Source organism: Epinephelus lanceolatus, chromosome 3 (assembly GCF_041903045.1).
Source record: "Epinephelus lanceolatus isolate andai-2023 chromosome 3, ASM4190304v1, whole genome shotgun sequence".
NCBI lineage: Eukaryota > Metazoa > Chordata > Actinopteri > Perciformes > Serranidae > Epinephelus > Epinephelus lanceolatus.
In genome coordinates this window covers 22,593,262-22,611,408 of record NC_135736.1, presented here as the reverse complement: position 1 = coordinate 22,611,408, position 18,147 = coordinate 22,593,262, and the positions used below count along the sequence as shown (strand labels likewise).

General features: G+C 41.4%; 3 protein-coding genes across 4 annotated transcripts; 1 reads left to right on the top strand and 2 right to left on the bottom strand.

Annotated features, from left to right (window-relative positions):
• Positions 1–208: 208 nt before the first annotated feature.
• Positions 209–6,384, bottom strand: ptcd1 (pentatricopeptide repeat domain 1). The gene is made up of 8 exons (XM_033624279.2): positions 5,781–6,384; positions 5,557–5,697; positions 4,743–4,961; positions 4,551–4,652; positions 3,596–4,273; positions 2,528–2,644; positions 2,101–2,283; positions 209–650 (listed from the first exon to the last, which is right to left on the bottom strand). The coding sequence occupies exons 1-8, from the start codon at positions 6,258–6,260 to the stop codon at positions 405–407; spliced, it is 2,166 nt and encodes a 721-aa protein (XP_033480170.2). The 5' UTR covers positions 6,261–6,384; the 3' UTR covers positions 209–404.
• On the top strand, positions 6,369–10,611 carry LOC117255405 (stonustoxin subunit beta-like). 2 transcript variants are annotated; one of them, XM_033624281.2, is made up of 4 exons: positions 6,369–6,858; positions 7,314–7,371; positions 7,777–7,824; positions 8,251–10,611. In XM_033624281.2, the coding sequence occupies exons 1-4, from the start codon at positions 6,856–6,858 to the stop codon at positions 8,769–8,771; spliced, it is 630 nt and encodes a 209-aa protein (XP_033480172.1). In that variant the 5' UTR covers positions 6,369–6,855; the 3' UTR covers positions 8,772–10,611. The 2 variants fall into 2 exon arrangements, with proteins under 2 accessions (XP_033480172.1, XP_033480171.1); XM_033624280.2 differs by having other exon boundaries at positions 7,774–7,824.
• Positions 10,207–16,418, bottom strand: fbxl18 (F-box and leucine-rich repeat protein 18). The gene is made up of 7 exons (XM_033624278.2): positions 16,238–16,418; positions 14,583–14,780; positions 14,049–14,398; positions 12,884–13,019; positions 11,710–12,788; positions 10,903–11,121; positions 10,207–10,807 (listed from the first exon to the last, which is right to left on the bottom strand). The coding sequence occupies exons 1-7, from the start codon at positions 16,289–16,291 to the stop codon at positions 10,651–10,653; spliced, it is 2,193 nt and encodes a 730-aa protein (XP_033480169.1). The 5' UTR covers positions 16,292–16,418; the 3' UTR covers positions 10,207–10,650.
• Between the last annotated feature and the right edge of the window lie 1,729 nt (positions 16,419–18,147).

Sequence of the window (18,147 nt, the reverse complement as noted above, 5' to 3'; positions counted from 1 at the left end):
ATAAACCCCTGATACCCTGCCATGGCCCCTCAACACTCTTCCAAATCCTTCAAATAAGGCTCATTAAATTAATTTTTTTATTTGAGTCTGTTCTGAGAAGAAAAAAAATAACTTTAAAAATCCGATCTGATACACCTCATCTCCCAGTGAACTTGCAAAGACCAATGAGCAATGTGCATCTTGCATGTGATTTCAAAACGAAGCATAGTGTAATACACAGTCTTTAATTGCGTTAGAAAATTACAGTTGTTCAGTCTTTGGAGAAAAACACATCTGCCATAAGTTAACTGACAGAAGATGGAGCTGCTACTTCAACTCAGAGTCCGTCCAGTGTTACACAGCTGCATACAAACACACCATCAGAGGACGGAGGAGAGAAAAGAGAGATATATTCAGGAGTGCTGTCACAAAGCAGCGCTGCTCGTCTTGTCCTTCTTACGAGAGTTATATCTCCTTGCTGCTGCCCTCTGGTTCCTTTGGTTCTCTGTCAGTCCGTCTTCAGCTTCTGTTTTTAACACTGCAGCATCCGCCTCAGACTGCAGCCCTGCCCGATCGTCCTCAGCGCCCTGAGCAGGCATGTCTCTCAGCCACTGCTGGTAGTAACCACGGAAACCATCGATTTGGTCAAGGTATTTGTTTCTGGACTTGTACTGGGATCGATGGAAGGGAGGAAAGATGAGGGGAGAAAATAAAGAGGGGAGCAGAAGGATAAAAATATGAGTGTCTGTTTCTATAAAGCAGTGTTTGGCCACTTGGAGGAAGAGGAATGAGCTAAGAGCAAAATACATTTGTCTATTTACACAACCACTAATACGTGGACCATTCATTTAGCAGAGTCACGTTTCTGTCCACCATGCACGTCTAACATGAATTCTCCTTTTAGCTGATTTGTCCTTCGACCCCCGCCTCTTTAGCTGGTAAATGCTGCATTATATTCACCAGCTTGTCACTAACTGTGTCAGTCTGATATTTGGTGCTGAGCAGGTGACACACAGTGGGCTTATCAGAGCTTTAACCAAAGTGATCTCATCCCTGCTCATCAGATTTTGACGCCCCACCATCATTATAGTGGCATTATGGAGGCTTTTACAGTGTACCTTCACAGGAGGGGTTGGCGTAAGTCATGTGAGTCTACTCATGTGACTAAGGCTATGCCCAGAGTGCAAGCAAATCAAATTTGTTTCTCAGATCAGATCTTTAAAACAGACTGTCGGCACTGTTGTGCGTCCAGACATCACCAGCCTATCTGTATGGGTTTCTATGGTCACAAAATAGGCGTCAGTAACTATGTAGCAACATGGGTTACACGGCTTTCCAAAGCAGAAGCATGAGACATGGAGGACCAGTATTTCGCCTTTCCAAACAATTTTTTTGGCGTCTGTCCACAGGCTATTGTTCGGCATGTTGGCTTCTTTAGTGCTCTGCTAGTAGCAGCATGGATATGCTCAGCACTTCCATCACTTAACTTAATTTAACATCATCATTGTGTGTTGTGTTCAAAGACACTTTGACATCTGATGTGAGCTACAATGAGGACATTCCAAAAAAAATGATTTGAGCTGGAAGTCTGATTAAGGCCTAAGAAGGTGTCGGCAGTTAGATTAAGGCAACAAAATTCCTTAGTTAGGGTTAAGAAAAGTTTGTCGTATCACATACATACATACATACTTTATCATCAACTTTAGTGGAGAGGCCTTACCACTGATATTTAACACAAATACACTGCATGGAAACATTCACAGCACTGGACAACATAAAAGCATCCAAACAGCTCAGTTAAAGCACAAGGCTCACACACACCTCGACCTTTCGAGTGTCATAGCAATAATAAATTTGGAAATGACAGAAAGGGCTCAGAGCTGTCATGAACCTCTGTAGGTCTCTGATACAAAAAGCTTTGGGACATCTGTTTTTCATCCATTTGAAACTTATTTCATTCACTGCTAATAAAATTATTGTGCCATGAAGTTTACAGCAGAGTCTTTAGCTTCAGGGTTGCGGTCAGAATCTGCACCTACCCATGCACACTGATAAGTTTTAATGCTTGGGTATCTACTGACTGGTTTGGGAAGCTTCCTGATGAACTGTACGTGTGTTTACCTTGTTATAGTTGGGGGGATACTGTGAGGCAAACTCCAGCTGTCTGATGATGACCTCATTAGGCCACACCCCCATGCTTCTCATACTTTTCAGCAATGTTTTAAGGTAGACGTAATCCAGTCTTCGAGTTGCTCGGCCAATCAGAGCAGAGAACACCTGGATGTTAGGCTTAAATCCCGCCTCCTGCGAAAAACACATGCAGATGAAAGAACTGTCAAATCATAATACTGGTCCTTCACTAGTGCTGCTACTACTACTCCTAAAACAATTCCTGCTAATATTGGAGTATTATTCACTATGACAATGTTAAAGTTCATGTCTTAGTGCAGTTGTGACAGAATATAGAGGGATTTCTGACCTCAATTACACAAATATAGCATAAAAAAAGGAACATCCACTCTGACTTGTAGGATGCGTGTTTCTTTACCTCCATGTCTGTCAGCAGCTGCAGCCCATCCTGCTGTTGCTCACAGCCGAAAGCAAGGCTCCCAAATGTCTGCGCATCCACGTTTACATTACGCTGTCGCATCACACTCAGCACAGACTAGAAAGAGAAAGAAGTGAGCACACATTTAAAAAGGAGTCCATTCACCTAAGTTACAAAACTAAGTCTGTTTGTTAATGTGAACAAGTCTCACTCAAGGAGCAGTCTCGTTCTGAAATCTTGTGAGATGGAATCGATAATGTTGGAGAGAATAATGTCGGGAGAAGTTTGCTGTATACACGTACAGAAAGTGTAGCTTAGTGTTATCTAAAAGATTTTCAATGTCATGGCTGAATATTAAGCTGATTTTGACAACATGGAAAAGTCAGAGATTTCAGAATGGGACTTCTCCTTGAGCCAGACTTGGTTGCACACACTGACACAAGACTGGAACAAGGGACAGGTAAGGTAAAAAAAAATGTTTATTTTTTTCTGTAGGGATCCTTTCTGTAATATTGTCAGACACTTCTGACACAATCTGAACCTGTCTGTGGCAAAAACAAGCAGTTTAATGGATGAAAACTGATGGTGCAGGATTGCAATTGCAGCCTGTTTCACCACTGTGGCTGTAGCAGTCTCTCAATATTAGACTAATGTCATAAATTTTCATCTCCATTAGTCACGTAGGCACAAAAAACATGAGAAAACATGGTCCAGGTTCAAAAATACAGACATTTCCCTCTCCTCTTGGGTATCTTGTGAATTTACCCTCAGAAGTCAATAAAGTTTAATCTTTATCCCTGATAATAAATCATCTTTATTTGTTGATTATATTTTGTATTATCAAATGGGAATACTTACAAGTAAAGTAAAAGTATCTTACAGTACAGTACTTGAGTAAATGTACTTAGTTACTTTCCACAACTGATGAATTTGGGTGGAAGCAGAACGAAAAGTAACTAAGAAAATATTTTTTAATTTGGGTGAACTAAATGTAACTCTAGCTTGATTAAGAGTGTGTGTGTGCGTGTGTGTGTGTGTGTGTGTGTGTGTGTGTGTGTGTGTGTGTACCTTTGCCTCCTCCAGGTCACCAGCTTTAGCTGCTTTGCGAATCACAGAGTTAAAGAAGGCGACATCGAGCTTCACTTTGTGCTGCTTGGCGACTTTCAGCAGCATCTGCAGAGACTGGTGGCTCGGCTCCATCGTGTCGGCCAGCAGAGTCATTGTTTTGAGGTCTGGACTCAGTTTGTTAGCCGCCATCTTCTCCAGGAAACCCTCTGCTCCTCCGATGAGGGCGAGCCTATCTGTGGGTCCATCCACGGTGCCAAGGGACACCACACTGCTGCTCTTACCCTCAAAAATGTCCAGCAGGTTAGGGGCTGCAGATTCACTTGCTAAGTCAACAGGCAGCGTGATGGTTTCTGTTTGTCTGACTGGTACTAAATGGGTTGATTCTTGTCTGCTGTAGGGCTCCTCCTCACCGTGTCTGCTGTCCTGCTGACTCGCACTGCGTGGATCAGGTTGGATAAACAACTGCCTCTCCAAGAGGTCGATGTCTACCACATCCTTACATCCAGACTCTGACTTCACACGTGATGCACGATCCCTCTCGTACTTCTGGCCAGGCTGCAGCAGCACACCAGTGGTGAGGGCGACATCGCCAATCCCACAATCCCTGGCAGTTCGCAGGAGCAGGTTATAGTCATTTGAGTCTGGAGTAATCCCTGATCTCAGCATCTGCCGCCAAACCTGAAACAAAAACAAAGAGAAAGGAGCCTACAGACTGTGCGATGACAACTTCTTTGTATGTTTCACTGTGCAAGTTGGGTCTATAAGTGTACAGTATCAATTTAGATAGCAATTTTGCTGCTATGTTAAACATAAAAAAGCCCATGCAAGAAATGATATGTCACCTGCATTAGTCTAATCTTTTAAATATGTAACAGAAACAGAAACAAGCTTTGGTCGTAGCACACCAAAAACCTCAACCATGAAAAAGATGTGTGATTAGAAATCACATATCTACCTGTAGAGCCAGTCTGAATCCAGTTTCCTTGTTCTTCAAACAGCCCATCAGCAAGTAGTGAAACGTCTCCCGAGTTACAGCGTGGCCGTTCTGCAGCATCTCCTACAAACAAGCACAGACTAATGTAGAAACATAAATCTAACAGATGACCAACCTTCCACACACATGCAGTAATGTCGGATCGTGTCGTACCCTGAGTGTGTGAATGCAGGCTTGAAGGTGGTTGGTGATGGCGTGTGTCTTGAGGAGGGCATGATACGTGATGGTGCTGAGGGGGTGGTTTTTACGACGGAGTTCTTGCTCCAACTTCAATGCTTGCTGGAGACCTGCTTGTTTGAATGGCGACTCAGCGCAGGCATTAAACAGGGCGGTGTAGGTGGCATCTGTGGGATCTAGACCTCGTTTCTTCATCTGGAAGACACACATTATTACAGACATTATATTCAACCTGAGAAGTTTGTGTTAAGAAGTTGACATCTGAAATATAAAAATGTGACGCTGATAACTGACAAATAATCTAACTTGAACTCGGGCTGGGCAATATATCAATGATATATCGATATCATGATATGAGACTAGATATCGTCTTAAATTTTGGATATTGTAATATTGTAAGTGTTGTCTTTTCCTGGTTATAAAGGCTGCATTACAGTAAAGCGATGTCATTTTCTGAACTTAACAGACGGTTTCAGCTGTTCTATTATTTATCTTTACCGACAGGTTGCAGTTTGTGGTGCTGCAGAAGTGTAGTGTATGTATGTAGTGTATAACAAACATTGAACATCAGGCCTATATCTTTTGTGAAGGTAGGATTTATTACATTATAAATCAATAGTTAAACTAAAAATAATACATGCAAGCTGGTTGTGGCTTGACAATTTCTATATAACAGACAGAGAACACTGTTTTACACCACTTTAGGATCTTGTCTATCATGTGACATGTTAATGAACATGCTAAGGGACCATATAAGCATTATAAAAGTGTATAAATATGATATTCCTACATCATTGTAGAGTCTGAAGGCCCTCTTTGGCTGTCCAGCTCGACCACAGCCTCCTATCAGCACAGTGTAGTTGAACTCCTCCGGCTGCAGCCTCTCTCCCTGCAGCATGTCTCTGCTGAACACATCCAAAGCTTCCTGCAGCTGTGAGAGGACAAATAATGTTATGTAATGTCAGCACACAGGAGGAGGTGAGGGGACAGACAGACCAGCTCAGATGGACTCACCTTGTTCTCTTTGATCAGCCTCTTGCACTGTAGGAAGTACCAGTACGGTGTGTTTCTCGTCCCGGGCCTCCTGCGAGGTCTCACCAGCTCCTTACCACCATTATCGTCCTCCTCTCGATACTGCAGGTCCTGGATGTATGGGCTCATTTTCTTGAACGACCTCCTGGAGGACATGTCGGTGGAGAGGGAGCCGAAGTTCTCCCTGTCTGGTGGGTCGCTCTCGGCTGGGGTTGAAGGTGAGCCCAGAGGGTCTGCACCCCCATGGGAAGCGGCTGATAGGGACACAGATCTGGCGGACAGCAGCTGCCAGGGAGTCGGCGTGAGGAGTCCGGGTAACCGGTGTCGTGACAAATCGTGTACCCCTGTTACACTCAGGGTTCTGGTCGACTTTTTAACCGTTGAAAACAGGGACAACTTAGCTACAGGGACCGAGACTTTCCTCCCGTTTCGCACACACGAACAGGCGACAGAAGTTAACATATTTAACGATTTTAATCTATCTAACAACGCGACAATTAACAGAACTTAAAAAATCCAACTTACAATGCTAGCTAGGACACAACTGCGTAACGTTAGCTTCTGTCATGTTGTGCGCACCACGATGTTTCAATGACAGACACTAAGCAAGACCTGAATAATTGATAATGAGTAATATTTATAAAGCTGACGTCGTGGTTCCTAAAATGTGCTAACAATGACATTAATTTACTTTAAATATATCACTGCTTATTTCTAGGTTACGTACATTGTTTTAAAAGCTTCATCTACTCTGTATAGGATGTTCCGCTTCGATCGACTACATCGGTGATAGACTACTATGCCTGTGCCGTTGACTTAATGTAGACCAAGGCCACTCCCCGCAGCTGGTCATAAACATACAAGTGAGTTTTTCGTCTCTTCCTGGGGTGAAACAAGGTGAAGACAGTGAGCCAGACTGTGTAAGAGTCTAGTTTGATATTTGTAGACACTAGCAATATACAAAGACAAAGCTGTCAGAGTCGACACAGGCGTCCCGGATACAAGTTTTAACCAAAGTCACAGCAACAGCAAGAGAGGAGCTGCACCTCCAGCGTCAATGGTAAAATGTAGTTTATGACAAGTGTGTGTCATCTGTCTGCACCCATTTTAACCCATTCAGATCCCTATTATGTTACAAACACAAAAAATATTTACTCAAATGTGTGGGGTTTTGTTTTCGTCCATTCTTATGGAAAAATATTCTTAATGGAGACATTACTTGATAGAAAAAATACAATAAATGTTTTTAACAGACCTCTTCTCCACAAAAAACATGAGATTATTCATTTTCATGAATGGTTAACCCATATTAATGAATTAAGTGATGCTTTAAAACATATTGTATGTATGTGTAATACCTTCTAAGATGAATATTGTGTGTTCATAATCAATAGGATGCATTATAAGCTGATTATTACATTAGATTATTTTTCAATTAATTTCATAGTCACCATTATTTTCTGTATTCTGCCAGAGTCACAGAGAGAAACACATTACTAACATTGATTTCTACAGGAGCAAGACCAGCAAGTTCCACCCTTCCGCCCTGTGTTCAACACCACACCTGCCCCTGGTACACAGCACACACAACACACCCACGCAACAAATGTGCCAGCATCACACATGGATGGACTTTGTCCCTGAATAACATATCAGCGTTATCATTTCATACTGTGTTATCAAATTTCAGTGAAGTCATTCAGTAATAATTTAAGCGTATTATGGTTTGTTGTCCATATGAATGGTTTTATGTAAACTGTGATTGATTACACTTTTTGTATGAATTCATGTGGTGTTCTCTGTTTTATTATTATTTTATGAAAGACTTTTTAAATATTTGCCATATTATGTAATACATTGATGTCGAAAATATCCTTATAAATAACACGTCAATGATTTTAGCGTCACATATAAGCACATGAAAAGAACTGTTAATATGAGACTGAACGTGTGTGTGTTTGTGTGTTTGGTGAAGCAGATGATTCATTGATGGATGAGCCTCAGACCAGAGCAGACCTCTTAAAATGTGAGTCCTTTTTTTTTTTAATGATAAAAAAAAAAAGTCTCTCATAGATTGATAACAGATAACAATGACATGCCATGGAAATTAGCTGTTTACTCTGTAGGATATGTACTGAACATACAGTTGGGCATAGGTGCCAAGAACTACTATGCTGGCAATAATTTTGTTATTATATGGATGGTTCATATAATGCCATACATATAACTATATTGACATATGCATACGTACCTCTTTGCAAGAATGCAAATAAGCCTATTTTACAAAATGTTAAATCATTCCTTCACTCTCGCAGCAAGTTTTAAAGTCATCCCAGTTGAGAGTGCTGATGTTGGCCTATTCCTGAAACAAAATGCAGTCACACGTTGAGGCTTGAGGTATTTAAATAACTCAGTTTTTTATACATCTGTCCCCTTCTTCCTCTCCTCTCAGATTACTGTCACCTCACCCTGGACCCAAACACAGCATACAGAGAGATGGTCCTGTCTGAGGGGAACAGAAAGGCGGAGCTCACAGATCTAGTCCAGGACTACCCTGAACACCCAGAGAGGTTCTCTCACCTCTATCAGGTGCTGTGCAAAGAGGGTCTGACTGGACGCTGTTACTGGGAGGTGGAGTTTGACAGGTCTGTTGAAGTAGCAGTGGCGTACAAAGATCTGGGCAGATCAGACTATTATTCCGAGTGTGCGTTCGGGTGCAATGACAAATCCTGGAGTTTAGACATAAACAGTAACAGCAAATGTTTCAGACACAATGATGAGGAGACTGAGGTGCCGGAGCCTCAGTCCTCCAGAGTCGGTGTGTACCTCGATCATAAGGCGGGTAGTCTGACCTACTACTGTGTCTGTGACACGACGCTGCAGCTGATGCACAGAGAGGAAACCACTTTCACAAAGCCACTCTACCCAGGGCTGTATGTCGCATTCACTGCCCAGCTGTGTGACTTGGAATAGAGGTCCAGCCTAAAAGTGTCAACTACCTCATGTCACCACTGGTGGACTTGGGAGGACAGGGGTGTCCCTATGCTCTTAAGGTGCTTGCAAGCCCCTAGGGTAGATAAGACACGATGGAGTGTCTTTTACACAGAGGCTGGGCGGGGGACACCCAATGTTGTCTCAAAAGCCCCAAATGTTTTTTATAATACTTTCAGCTGTGTGTCACTCAGATAATAACACATGCCCATGTTGTTTACCCTATTAGGCCATTCCCTAAAGAAATCTAATGTAATTGTTACAGCTTAATATTCATTTTGTGAACTCTACTACTGCATAGTATAACAAAATTAGGTTTCAAGATAAGTAAATTGTTTATGCCAAATTCCTTTCCTACCTAAAATATGCCAAGGAGTTCAGTGGAATAAAGGAATCTATAAATATTAAAAAGTTAATAGACTGATTGTAAACTATCATGCTTATCCCAAATGATGCAGATTTTAGGGGCTCCATGATATCAAATGGCTTGAAAATAGTCCACATAGCTGCCAGAAAATGCCTCGAATGTTTATGCCTGGCTCTGTCGCTGTTTCTACAGAAGCCCAGTGCGCAAAAGACCTGAGTGAATATCCTCTAGGGAGCCCTTACAGGTGATTAACGGACACATAGGCTGCCCTACATGCTAGAAAACTTTCTGTGCTCCTGCCCCTCCGAGTCCACCGTGGAGATGAGCATTATTGCTATTTAGTAGGACGGTGAATGATGCAAACCATATAACAGACTGCAGAGAATACATAACTTTGATTTTTTTTAATTTTTTTTAATCAGAAAGACTTAAGTATCAATGCTGGGTTGATTTAAACAAATCACAGTAATGTATCTTAAAAGTAATTTACATTTACATTCCTAGTCATGCTAGCAGAGTTAGCATTGAACTAAAAGCATCACTGTGCCTCAGTGAAACCTCATAGAGCAGCTAGCATGGTTGCAGACTGTTCCATGTAATTCTATGATCAACACTGATTTATAATTTATTAGATTTTATTACAGATATTAACAGATTAAAATGTCAGAGTTGTTATCAGTTGTTACTGTGCCTCTTGTTCTATATTATTGTGCAGAATGAGTCATTTTGCTTTGTCAAAAACAAGTGAAAATAAGTTGTTTGGGAGGTTAAATGCTGGACTGTTTCTTAACCAGGCTGATGCTAAGTTAATTGCCAGCTGCTATAGCTTTAAAATTAGCAATAGCACAGTAATATCAGTCTTTTCTACCTTGGCAAGAAAGCAAGTCAGCGTATTTCCCAAAATGTCAGACTATTCCTCAAGTCTTATTTGACACCACTGTGGGGACTGGGTGACACCACCTACACTAAAACACTGGTGTGTATCTGTTGTGACCATTCAAAAATATGACATGAACAGACAAGTGATACAAAGACAAGAATTAAAAATAATTTATATGGAGTTTATTACAACATCATTTTATTTAGATTCTCAGTACTAAATATCTGAACAATACATCCCTTCTTTTGTATTTTTGGCACTTTATTTTCTAAAGTACAGAGTGATATATGAAGTAACAAATGTTATTTTTGACTGAGAAACCACAATGTAGGCCCAACTGTGAAATGTCCTGGAACAGTAAACTAAAAACTCCCCACCAGCTAATCACCCTTTGGAGACCATCATTACTCTGACTTGTAGATGTAAACAATCATGGTTGATGTGTTGTTGTTGAGCAGCCTGAAACACATGTTGATGTCAAAAATCACAACACCGGAAAACACTGTGCAGATGACAGCCAGTGCTTTAATTTGTGTCTTTTATTTCCTGCAGAATAAAATGATCTGAGCACCTCAGCTGTTGAGCATCAGTCACACTGAAGCTTTCTGCTGATGTCACAATGGTGATAAATGTGGTGGTTGGGCCACGTGGCTCTGGAACAGAGTGATCCTATCCAGCAGTGTCAGTGGGATGTCTCTGATGACTGCAGGCAGGTCTTCGTGTTGTAGTGGATAGATGACCACACTCAGGGCCGGGCGCTCGACTGAAAATCTAACAGAAAGAAAACACAAGAAAAGCTGAATTTTAGATTTTCTTTTGCTGTTTAATGTTTGATGTTGAGTTTGTCCTCACGCACAAGCACTGACCTGTCCAGCAGAGCTTTCTGCAGTGTGCGACAAGCCACCAAAGTGCCACCCATGAACATGTGGCACATGATGACATGGTGGCATCGCTCCATGAAGGTTTCTGCAGACGGTGGGTCAAAGGTACCGCTGCGTGAGATAAGGCAGAGACGCTGCAGACGAGAGCAGCAGGACAGAGCCTCAAAGAATGACGCGTTGGCATTCAGGTAGGGCTGCTCTAATCTAAAACACACAGACAAACAAAAATTCAATAAATAAAAACAACAAGCTGAGCAAATGCGTCAAAATGGCATCCATAAATGTAATTAGTCTAACTGATGTACTGCCCCATGTTTTGTAGTGAATCTAAAGCACCAACTTTGAAGGAGGGGGGCAAGTATACTACAGGGTGAATTTGAGTGCATGGTTTGCCTGTGTAAGGACTCCAATAATTATCAGAAAAACAAAAAATCTGCTAATTCTAACTTTTTATAACAGATTATAAGACTTTGTAAAAAACACATTATTTTGCACCATATCAAAAGACAGATTAATAACAGTAAAACCTGCTAAAAGACAATGGCTGGATTATTTGTGTGATGACAAAGTTCACCAAGCATTTAATGATTCTGAATCTGCTCAACACCCTGCTTAACATTAAGATTAAATTATTAGTTCAAATAATACATTTAATATTAGAATTAATTAATAATAATTGCTTTTATTGGACTGAAAGAAAATCTGATCACTAAAGGGACATACAATATTACTTCTGACTGTCTGATGGTTAGTGCTACAGTAAATGAAGGATACACAAAGACATCTTCTGACCTGAGTTCCTGGAGTTGTGTGCACTGTTTAAGTGTATCCAGCAAGGCGGGGGCGTAGTTCATGGTTTTTAGCGATCCCATGTTGGCAAGGGATAATACCCGCAGGTCCTTGCAGTGCCTGGTCAGCTGTATCAGCCCTGTCCCCTTAAGGACCCCAGGAAGCCCAGCCAGAGTCAGACGACGCAATCGAGGCAAAGCCTCAAGTGCCGCCAAGTGTGCATCACCGACTCCTTGTGCCCACGCACACATGCCACGAGGCTCCACGGTGGCACGAGTGCAGGGCTCAAGCCGAGGCAGCACAGAGACAAAACCCGGACCAATGAGCTCTAAGGTCTCTAAAAAAGGGCAACCAGCTAGGAGCAGAGTGAGCCCTGAGGTGCTGTCCCCTGACACAGAAGAATCTGAATCAGGCTTGTAAATCTGAAGCCCCATCCGTGGAGTCTTCTTTAACCCCAGGAACAACGCAGAGGGAGACGTGTTGTTTGTAGAGATTTGATGTTTGTTTAAACCGTCTGACAAGGTGCAGGCAGGCAGAGTGAGAGAGCGCAGGTGTGTGAGCTTGGCCAAGCTGGCACACAGGTGTGTTTCTCCACCTACAACAGGTGTGTTTTCATGGTGATAGTGTGTGTGCATCAGGTTCAGCTGTTTGATGTTGGGGCAGCCGACTGCCAACTGGCTCATTGTGGCAGGAACCAGCTGATCTTCCACACTCCTACACTCTGAGTAAAGGACCTTGTTGATCCCGCTGAGGTTCAGGCTGGTCAGTTGCTTAGTGTCTCTGACTCCTCCCTCCAGCAATGACTGGAACACCTGTGGCCACAACGTTGGGCAGCGGCTGAAGCTCAAGTGCTTGGGACTGTTTCCCTCCAGGGCTCGCTTCAGGGATAAGGAATCCAGCCAGGAACGAGGGAGCTGCAGCGCCTCCAGGTCACCTTGTTGACCTAAGCTCTGGGCCAGTGAGGGAGCAGCGGGCCAGTGAGCAGGGTTTGGACCAGGAATTGACACGAGGAAAACTCTGAGACGCTTTGGAACATGAACGCTGAACACTGCCAGGTAGAGCAGGAGCAAGGTCTGGTTTACCTGAGGACATCAACACACAGATCCACTGGTAACAAACTGCACAGTATAAAATGCAGATGGGAACACATTACATGTACATGCACACCCACACTCACCTCTCCTGGAGCCAGCCTGGCAGTGAACTCCTCCAGCTGTTGATAATGTGGCACACTGCTCTGACCCATCATTAACTGACAGCAAATGCCGATACCCTCTCTGGTTACATCAGAGATGTCAAACTGCAGCATCAGCCTGCGATGCACAAACACAAACACACACATTGAAAACTGTAGCACTAAAACAGTAACAAAGACCTTAGAGAGCAATAATGTGCTTTGAAATGACACACAAATGCTCATTGAATTTTCTGAATTAGTATTTAACATTGTGTATAACAACTAATTTAAAAAAATAGGGATTTGATTGTGACACAATGCCACACTCATGACCTCCAGAGGATACAGCCTAATGAATTTGGTTATCCACTGACTTTTCCTCAAGTGCCTCCAACGGGTCAAAACATTTTATTCATCCATAAGACATCTTGACATCTACAAGATAAACTGGCAAAAGTTTTGCAGACAGTCATGATCCCCAGAGGATACATCCTGCTGACTTGGTAAACCCCTGACTTTCCCTCTAGCGCCACCTTAAGGTTAGCTTTTGTAGTTTTGATGACAGACATTTCTGTTCCCCTCTGAAATCTAATCGACCCCTTCACTTTTCATTTAACACCACCACCAGGTCAAAACTTCTATCTGTCTAATGCTTTGGTTGATGACCAAATACCTCAGTTATACTTTGTGCTTGGTGCTAATTTGCCATTGTTAGCATGCTAACATGCTAAACTAAGATGAGTTAGTATTTACCTAGTACAGCCTAACAGAGCCCCCAACATGGTGGAACACTGTGCTCCGAAACTTTCTCTTTTTATTTTTAGTAGTTACTGCAGCTGCCCTTAAAAAGTATGTACTGTTGCATACAGTATGGACATCTGTCTGCGGCTCAGTCAATGTAATGAATATTACCCTGTGCAGGGGACTGTCGGGTCACAATAGCCAGAAAAACATGCTGGCTTGCATACTGCAAAATGTGACCGGATGAAGTGGGACATCTTGGTATTTTTGGATATCCTGGTATTTTTTCCGTGGACACCACATGATGCATAAATGCTACAGCTGCTATCCAGATAATCAAATTATTATGGATAAAAGTAAATATATAGGAGTAATTCTGGACACAGGTGTCATGTGAAATCTCAGTAATCCAACAGATTCTTACTTGCGGAGTTGGGCACAGCATGGCACCACACCATAGCTGGGTGTCAACAGTGTCTGTCTGAGCTCTGACAGGCGGCTCAGCGTATCCACCGCCTCTGAACTGAGCTGAGCAGAGTTGAAGCCTGGCGTCACATCAAAAGCAAGTGATCTGAGCAGAGAGAGCGAGGAGAGGATACGGGATAGACGCAGGGAAGTGAGGCGACAGCCGGTGACATCAAGGTGCAACACTCCTCTGCAGCGAGCAAGAAGCTCCACTGTAGAGCCAGACAGCCAGTAGCAGCCGTTTAGGCTGAGAGACTGCACGTGATTGGCTAGCTGCCTCAATAACCGCTGGACCAATAGATCATCAGCCTAGAGGAGACAAAGAACAAATAAGTATTTAAATAAATATTCCACATTGTGAAAGACATGCTTTTAATATACACAGAAAGTTCCACAAACATGCATGAACTCAAAGATTAACAGAAGCTGTGACAGTGATCTTTACTAAACAATATGAAGCCTCGTCAGTTCTAGTGATGATAAACAGCTTTACCAGATACTCCTCAGACAGGCTGACGTTTGTGAGCAGCGTCTTATCGTGGCACAGTGTGTGTAACTTGTGGCAGACATTTGCCACATTCAGCACCAGGTCACACACTGGAACATGGTGGAGGATGCACAGAAGGATCTCATCAGACAAATCTGACATCCCCACTGAGGTGGAGGACATTGTGTCCTCGTCAAATACAGCCTGAGACAGACAGCAAACAGTGATACAGTTAAGTGCTTTTAGATTCTCTGAGTATTCAGTCAACAGTTGAACAAACACAACACAAAGAATCACCTAGATGCAACAACTCTTTTCTTAATGTCTGGTAGCATTTCTTTTTTTTTATACTCAATTTTTATTAATTTTGAACATAAAACAACAAAAAGTTATAGACAGTGTCAGTAGAAAACACAGCTTCTTGATGCAATATCTATGGTTTCAATCAGGGTCTCCAGTGGTGCCTCTGTTGTGAGACTTATATGTTGTCCATTTGTCCCATTTCGTGTTGAATTCAACTTGTTGGATTCTCAGTATATGTGTGAGTCTTTCCATATCAAATATCTCCTCCATTATGTCCAACCAGTTCCTCAAAGTGGGAGGGTCCTCTCTGCACCATTTCCTAGTAACTGCCTTTTTGGTCGCAGCTAACAGAATTTTGACCAGATATTTATCTTCACATTGAACATTTTCACTTGTCAAATTACACAGGTACAAAACCTTACATGACATTTGTAGTTCATACCCCAGTATAGTTTTCAATTCCAGCCATACATCATTCCAATATTTTCTTATTCTAATACATTCCCAGAAAATGTGAGTGTGTCCTACATTCAGCTCCCCACACCCTCTCCAGCATGTTTGCTGAACAGTCTGGTGAAATTTGCTTTTTATCTTAGGAGTGATGAAGAACCTGGTTATATTTTTCCAACAAAATTCTTTCCACATCTTGGAGCTGGTGGTGGTTTCGCTGAGTGTCACAAATGTTAAACCAGTCCTCTTCCGTTAATTGTATTTTACTTTCTTTTGTCCACCTGTCTCTAATGTACAGTGTAGAGGTTCCCCTGTTCTTTTCTAGTCCCCGGTACAATGCTGAAATCACTCTACCTGTACTGTTTTTATATGCTTTAGGTAGCATTTCTAATTCTTGGTATTTTGTTAGTGAGGTCCAACACAGAGAGAGAATCTGTTATTGAGAAACTACATCATGGCTGGGTGATATGACAATTTAGTGCCATTTTTTAGATTAGGGGGTGATACCATTACCACGCTACATTAGCCGAATAGAAAGTACAAATATGTATGTTTCAATGATATAGCTTTTTGAATCCTGAGCTCAGACACTATGCAGCAATTTACAGAAGTGTACAGACATTAATGTCAGTATTACTACCAGCTGAAGTCTGTCTGTCTGTCTGTCTGTCGGTCCACTCCTATAAATTAGTTAATAAAAAGAAGACACCTAACCACACGTCTTTCTACCACTGTCTGTGCCTTTAACCAAACTTGGTTGAAAGAAAAATGAGCAGAAATTTGGGTGAAGCCTGGTCAAACCTCACTTAGCGTTAACATTAGCTAACGTTAGTTCACTTCGTCAGCTCAGCTGTAACGTTACCGTTACCGTTTGTTAATGTGTTGTCGAGGTGTGTCAGTGAACCTACCTGTACGATTTGTCGGTCCATGTCCTCTGAAATCCCTCTCACGGTCCCACTCATGATCACTGGGATTCAAACGTTATTTTTGATGTTCATCCAGCCGAGCAGCGATTCATGTTTCCATCAAGCCGCTTTCTGTTGAACCGGAGGTGGTGTGAACGTCCAGCCGTTGACAGGACGGATCAAGTTTGCTGCTGCACACTGACGGAAGTCTGTCAGTGACGGACACACTTCCTGTCGGTCCGATACGATTTTCTAAAAGTAGCAAGAGTAACGTTAGCTTTCTTAAAAGTTGTAGTTTGTACTAAATTTTAATTATTATTTTTTTAGAAAGAAGAAAATTATAAGTAAAAACAGTAAAGAGACATTACAGTGTTTAAAGTACTTATGGTTTTCTTTGCACTGCAGGATTTTTCAAATATACCAATAATGTTCATATAAATGAAGTCAAACAGCAAAATCCAACATGAAAAAAGAATATGACAAAAAAATAATACATACATGAAACAGTACGAAGGAGATGAAAACCTAGATATAACACACCTAATTTGTTTTTATTAGATAGAAATTTACCAAATGTTTTTTGGAGTTCATACAGTAAGACTTAAATTAATAGCCCAGGCAATATTTGGGACAGGAGTCTATATGGGACAGGCCTCTAATTCTTTGCACACAAAACTGTTGCTTGGCAAAGATTTGAAACACAATCAAATTGTTTATTTAAAGCAGTATGAATATTACTTGTTTAAAAATTAGACTCCAGATAATGTATTAATTATGAATAATTAATTTGATCTAGCTCTGACAGACAGCGCATCAGAGAGAGTGAGTAACACTTTTTAACTTATCCTGTTAAAACAATACTCACAACTTGGATTAATTTTTATGAAAATACCTTTTGATTCTTTTGATCTGAGGACCCTTACGGACTAAGGGAATATGAATAACTTACAGGGTAATCAAGGAATGGACACATAATTTGAGGTAGCCAACAACCCGCTTTTATACATCTGAAAAACTTGTGTAAAGAAAAAATGAGCTGCTTGGCCACCAGACCAGGCATCTAATTGAACAAATGTGTAGCCACACTGGACAATTGTAAGGGACTGTGTGTTTAATTGGGACTAGGCTTTTTAACGATAATAGCGTTCTTATTTGTTCTTATCTTAGTAACAGAGTCAAAAAGATATTGTGGTTTAACACAAAACAGGTGGATATTTTGTGTAATCTGAAGTACGCTAGCCTTATGGATGTGATTGCACGATGTATGGTTTTGATTAGTGATTATTGGTGCCTACACTGGTCCACTACAAGTAAAAACCTTGCAAAAGCTTATTTAAGTAGAAGAATAGAAGCAGCAACATGTATGAGGCAGCAGAATGCCCCCTATCAGTGTGATGTTAGGCTATAGTATTGGATTAGCCAAAAACATATGCATTACTGTTTAAGCAGCATTTTACGTTTTAGCTGTGCATAATTTAGGTACTTTTTTATCCTGTGGGGTAGTTTCATCTCAAACTATTAATCTATAATGCATCATACATTATAAACAGAGCATATATTTTGTATGTGAAACATTGATCTTCAAAGTAACTGTTAACTATAGCTGTAAATGTAAATAAACAATATTTCCCTCTGAAGTGTAGCATAGTAGAAGTATAAAGTTCGGTAAAATGGAAGTAGGCAACCTTTAGAATTACAGTAGCCTAGTTGAGTAAATGTGCTCATTTAATTTCCACCACTGATTATAATATACTGTGATTTTCTTAATGAAAAGCATAAATAAAAACTTGTTGGTGAATTTACTCGGCCAAAATCAAATTCAAATAAGACAATTATGATATTACAGGTTGACTGCTTTTTGTTTTATTTTGTGGATATAAATGCAGTGTTTGGCTGCTTTTCTGACAGAAAAG

Coding starts and splice junctions, on each gene's coding strand:
- fbxl18 (XM_033624278.2), bottom strand. CDS start 16,291: ATGAGTGGGACCGTGAGAGGGATTTCAGAGGACATGGACCGACAAATC. Junction 11,122..11,709: donor ACACAACTCCAGGAACTCAG/GTCAGAAGATGT, acceptor TGTGTGTTTTAG/ATTAGAGCAGCCCTACCTGA. Junction 10,808..10,902: donor CAGAAAGCTCTGCTGGACAG/GTCAGTGCTTGT, acceptor TCTTTCTGTTAG/ATTTTCAGTCGAGCGCCCGG.
- LOC117255405 (XM_033624280.2), top strand. Junction 7,372..7,773: donor CAACACCACACCTGCCCCTG/GTACACAGCACA, acceptor TGTTTGGTGAAG/CAGATGATTCATTGATGGAT. Junction 7,825..8,250: donor CAGAGCAGACCTCTTAAAAT/GTGAGTCCTTTT, acceptor CTCTCCTCTCAG/ATTACTGTCACCTCACCCTG.
- ptcd1 (XM_033624279.2), bottom strand. CDS start 6,260: ATGTTAACTTCTGTCGCCTGTTCGTGTGTGCGAAACGGGAGGAAAGTC. Junction 4,274..4,550: donor GATTCAGACTGGCTCTACAG/GTAGATATGTGA, acceptor TTTTTGTTTCAG/GTTTGGCGGCAGATGCTGAG. Junction 2,645..3,595: donor GTGACCTGGAGGAGGCAAAG/GTACACACACAC, acceptor TTCTCTTTCTAG/TCTGTGCTGAGTGTGATGCG.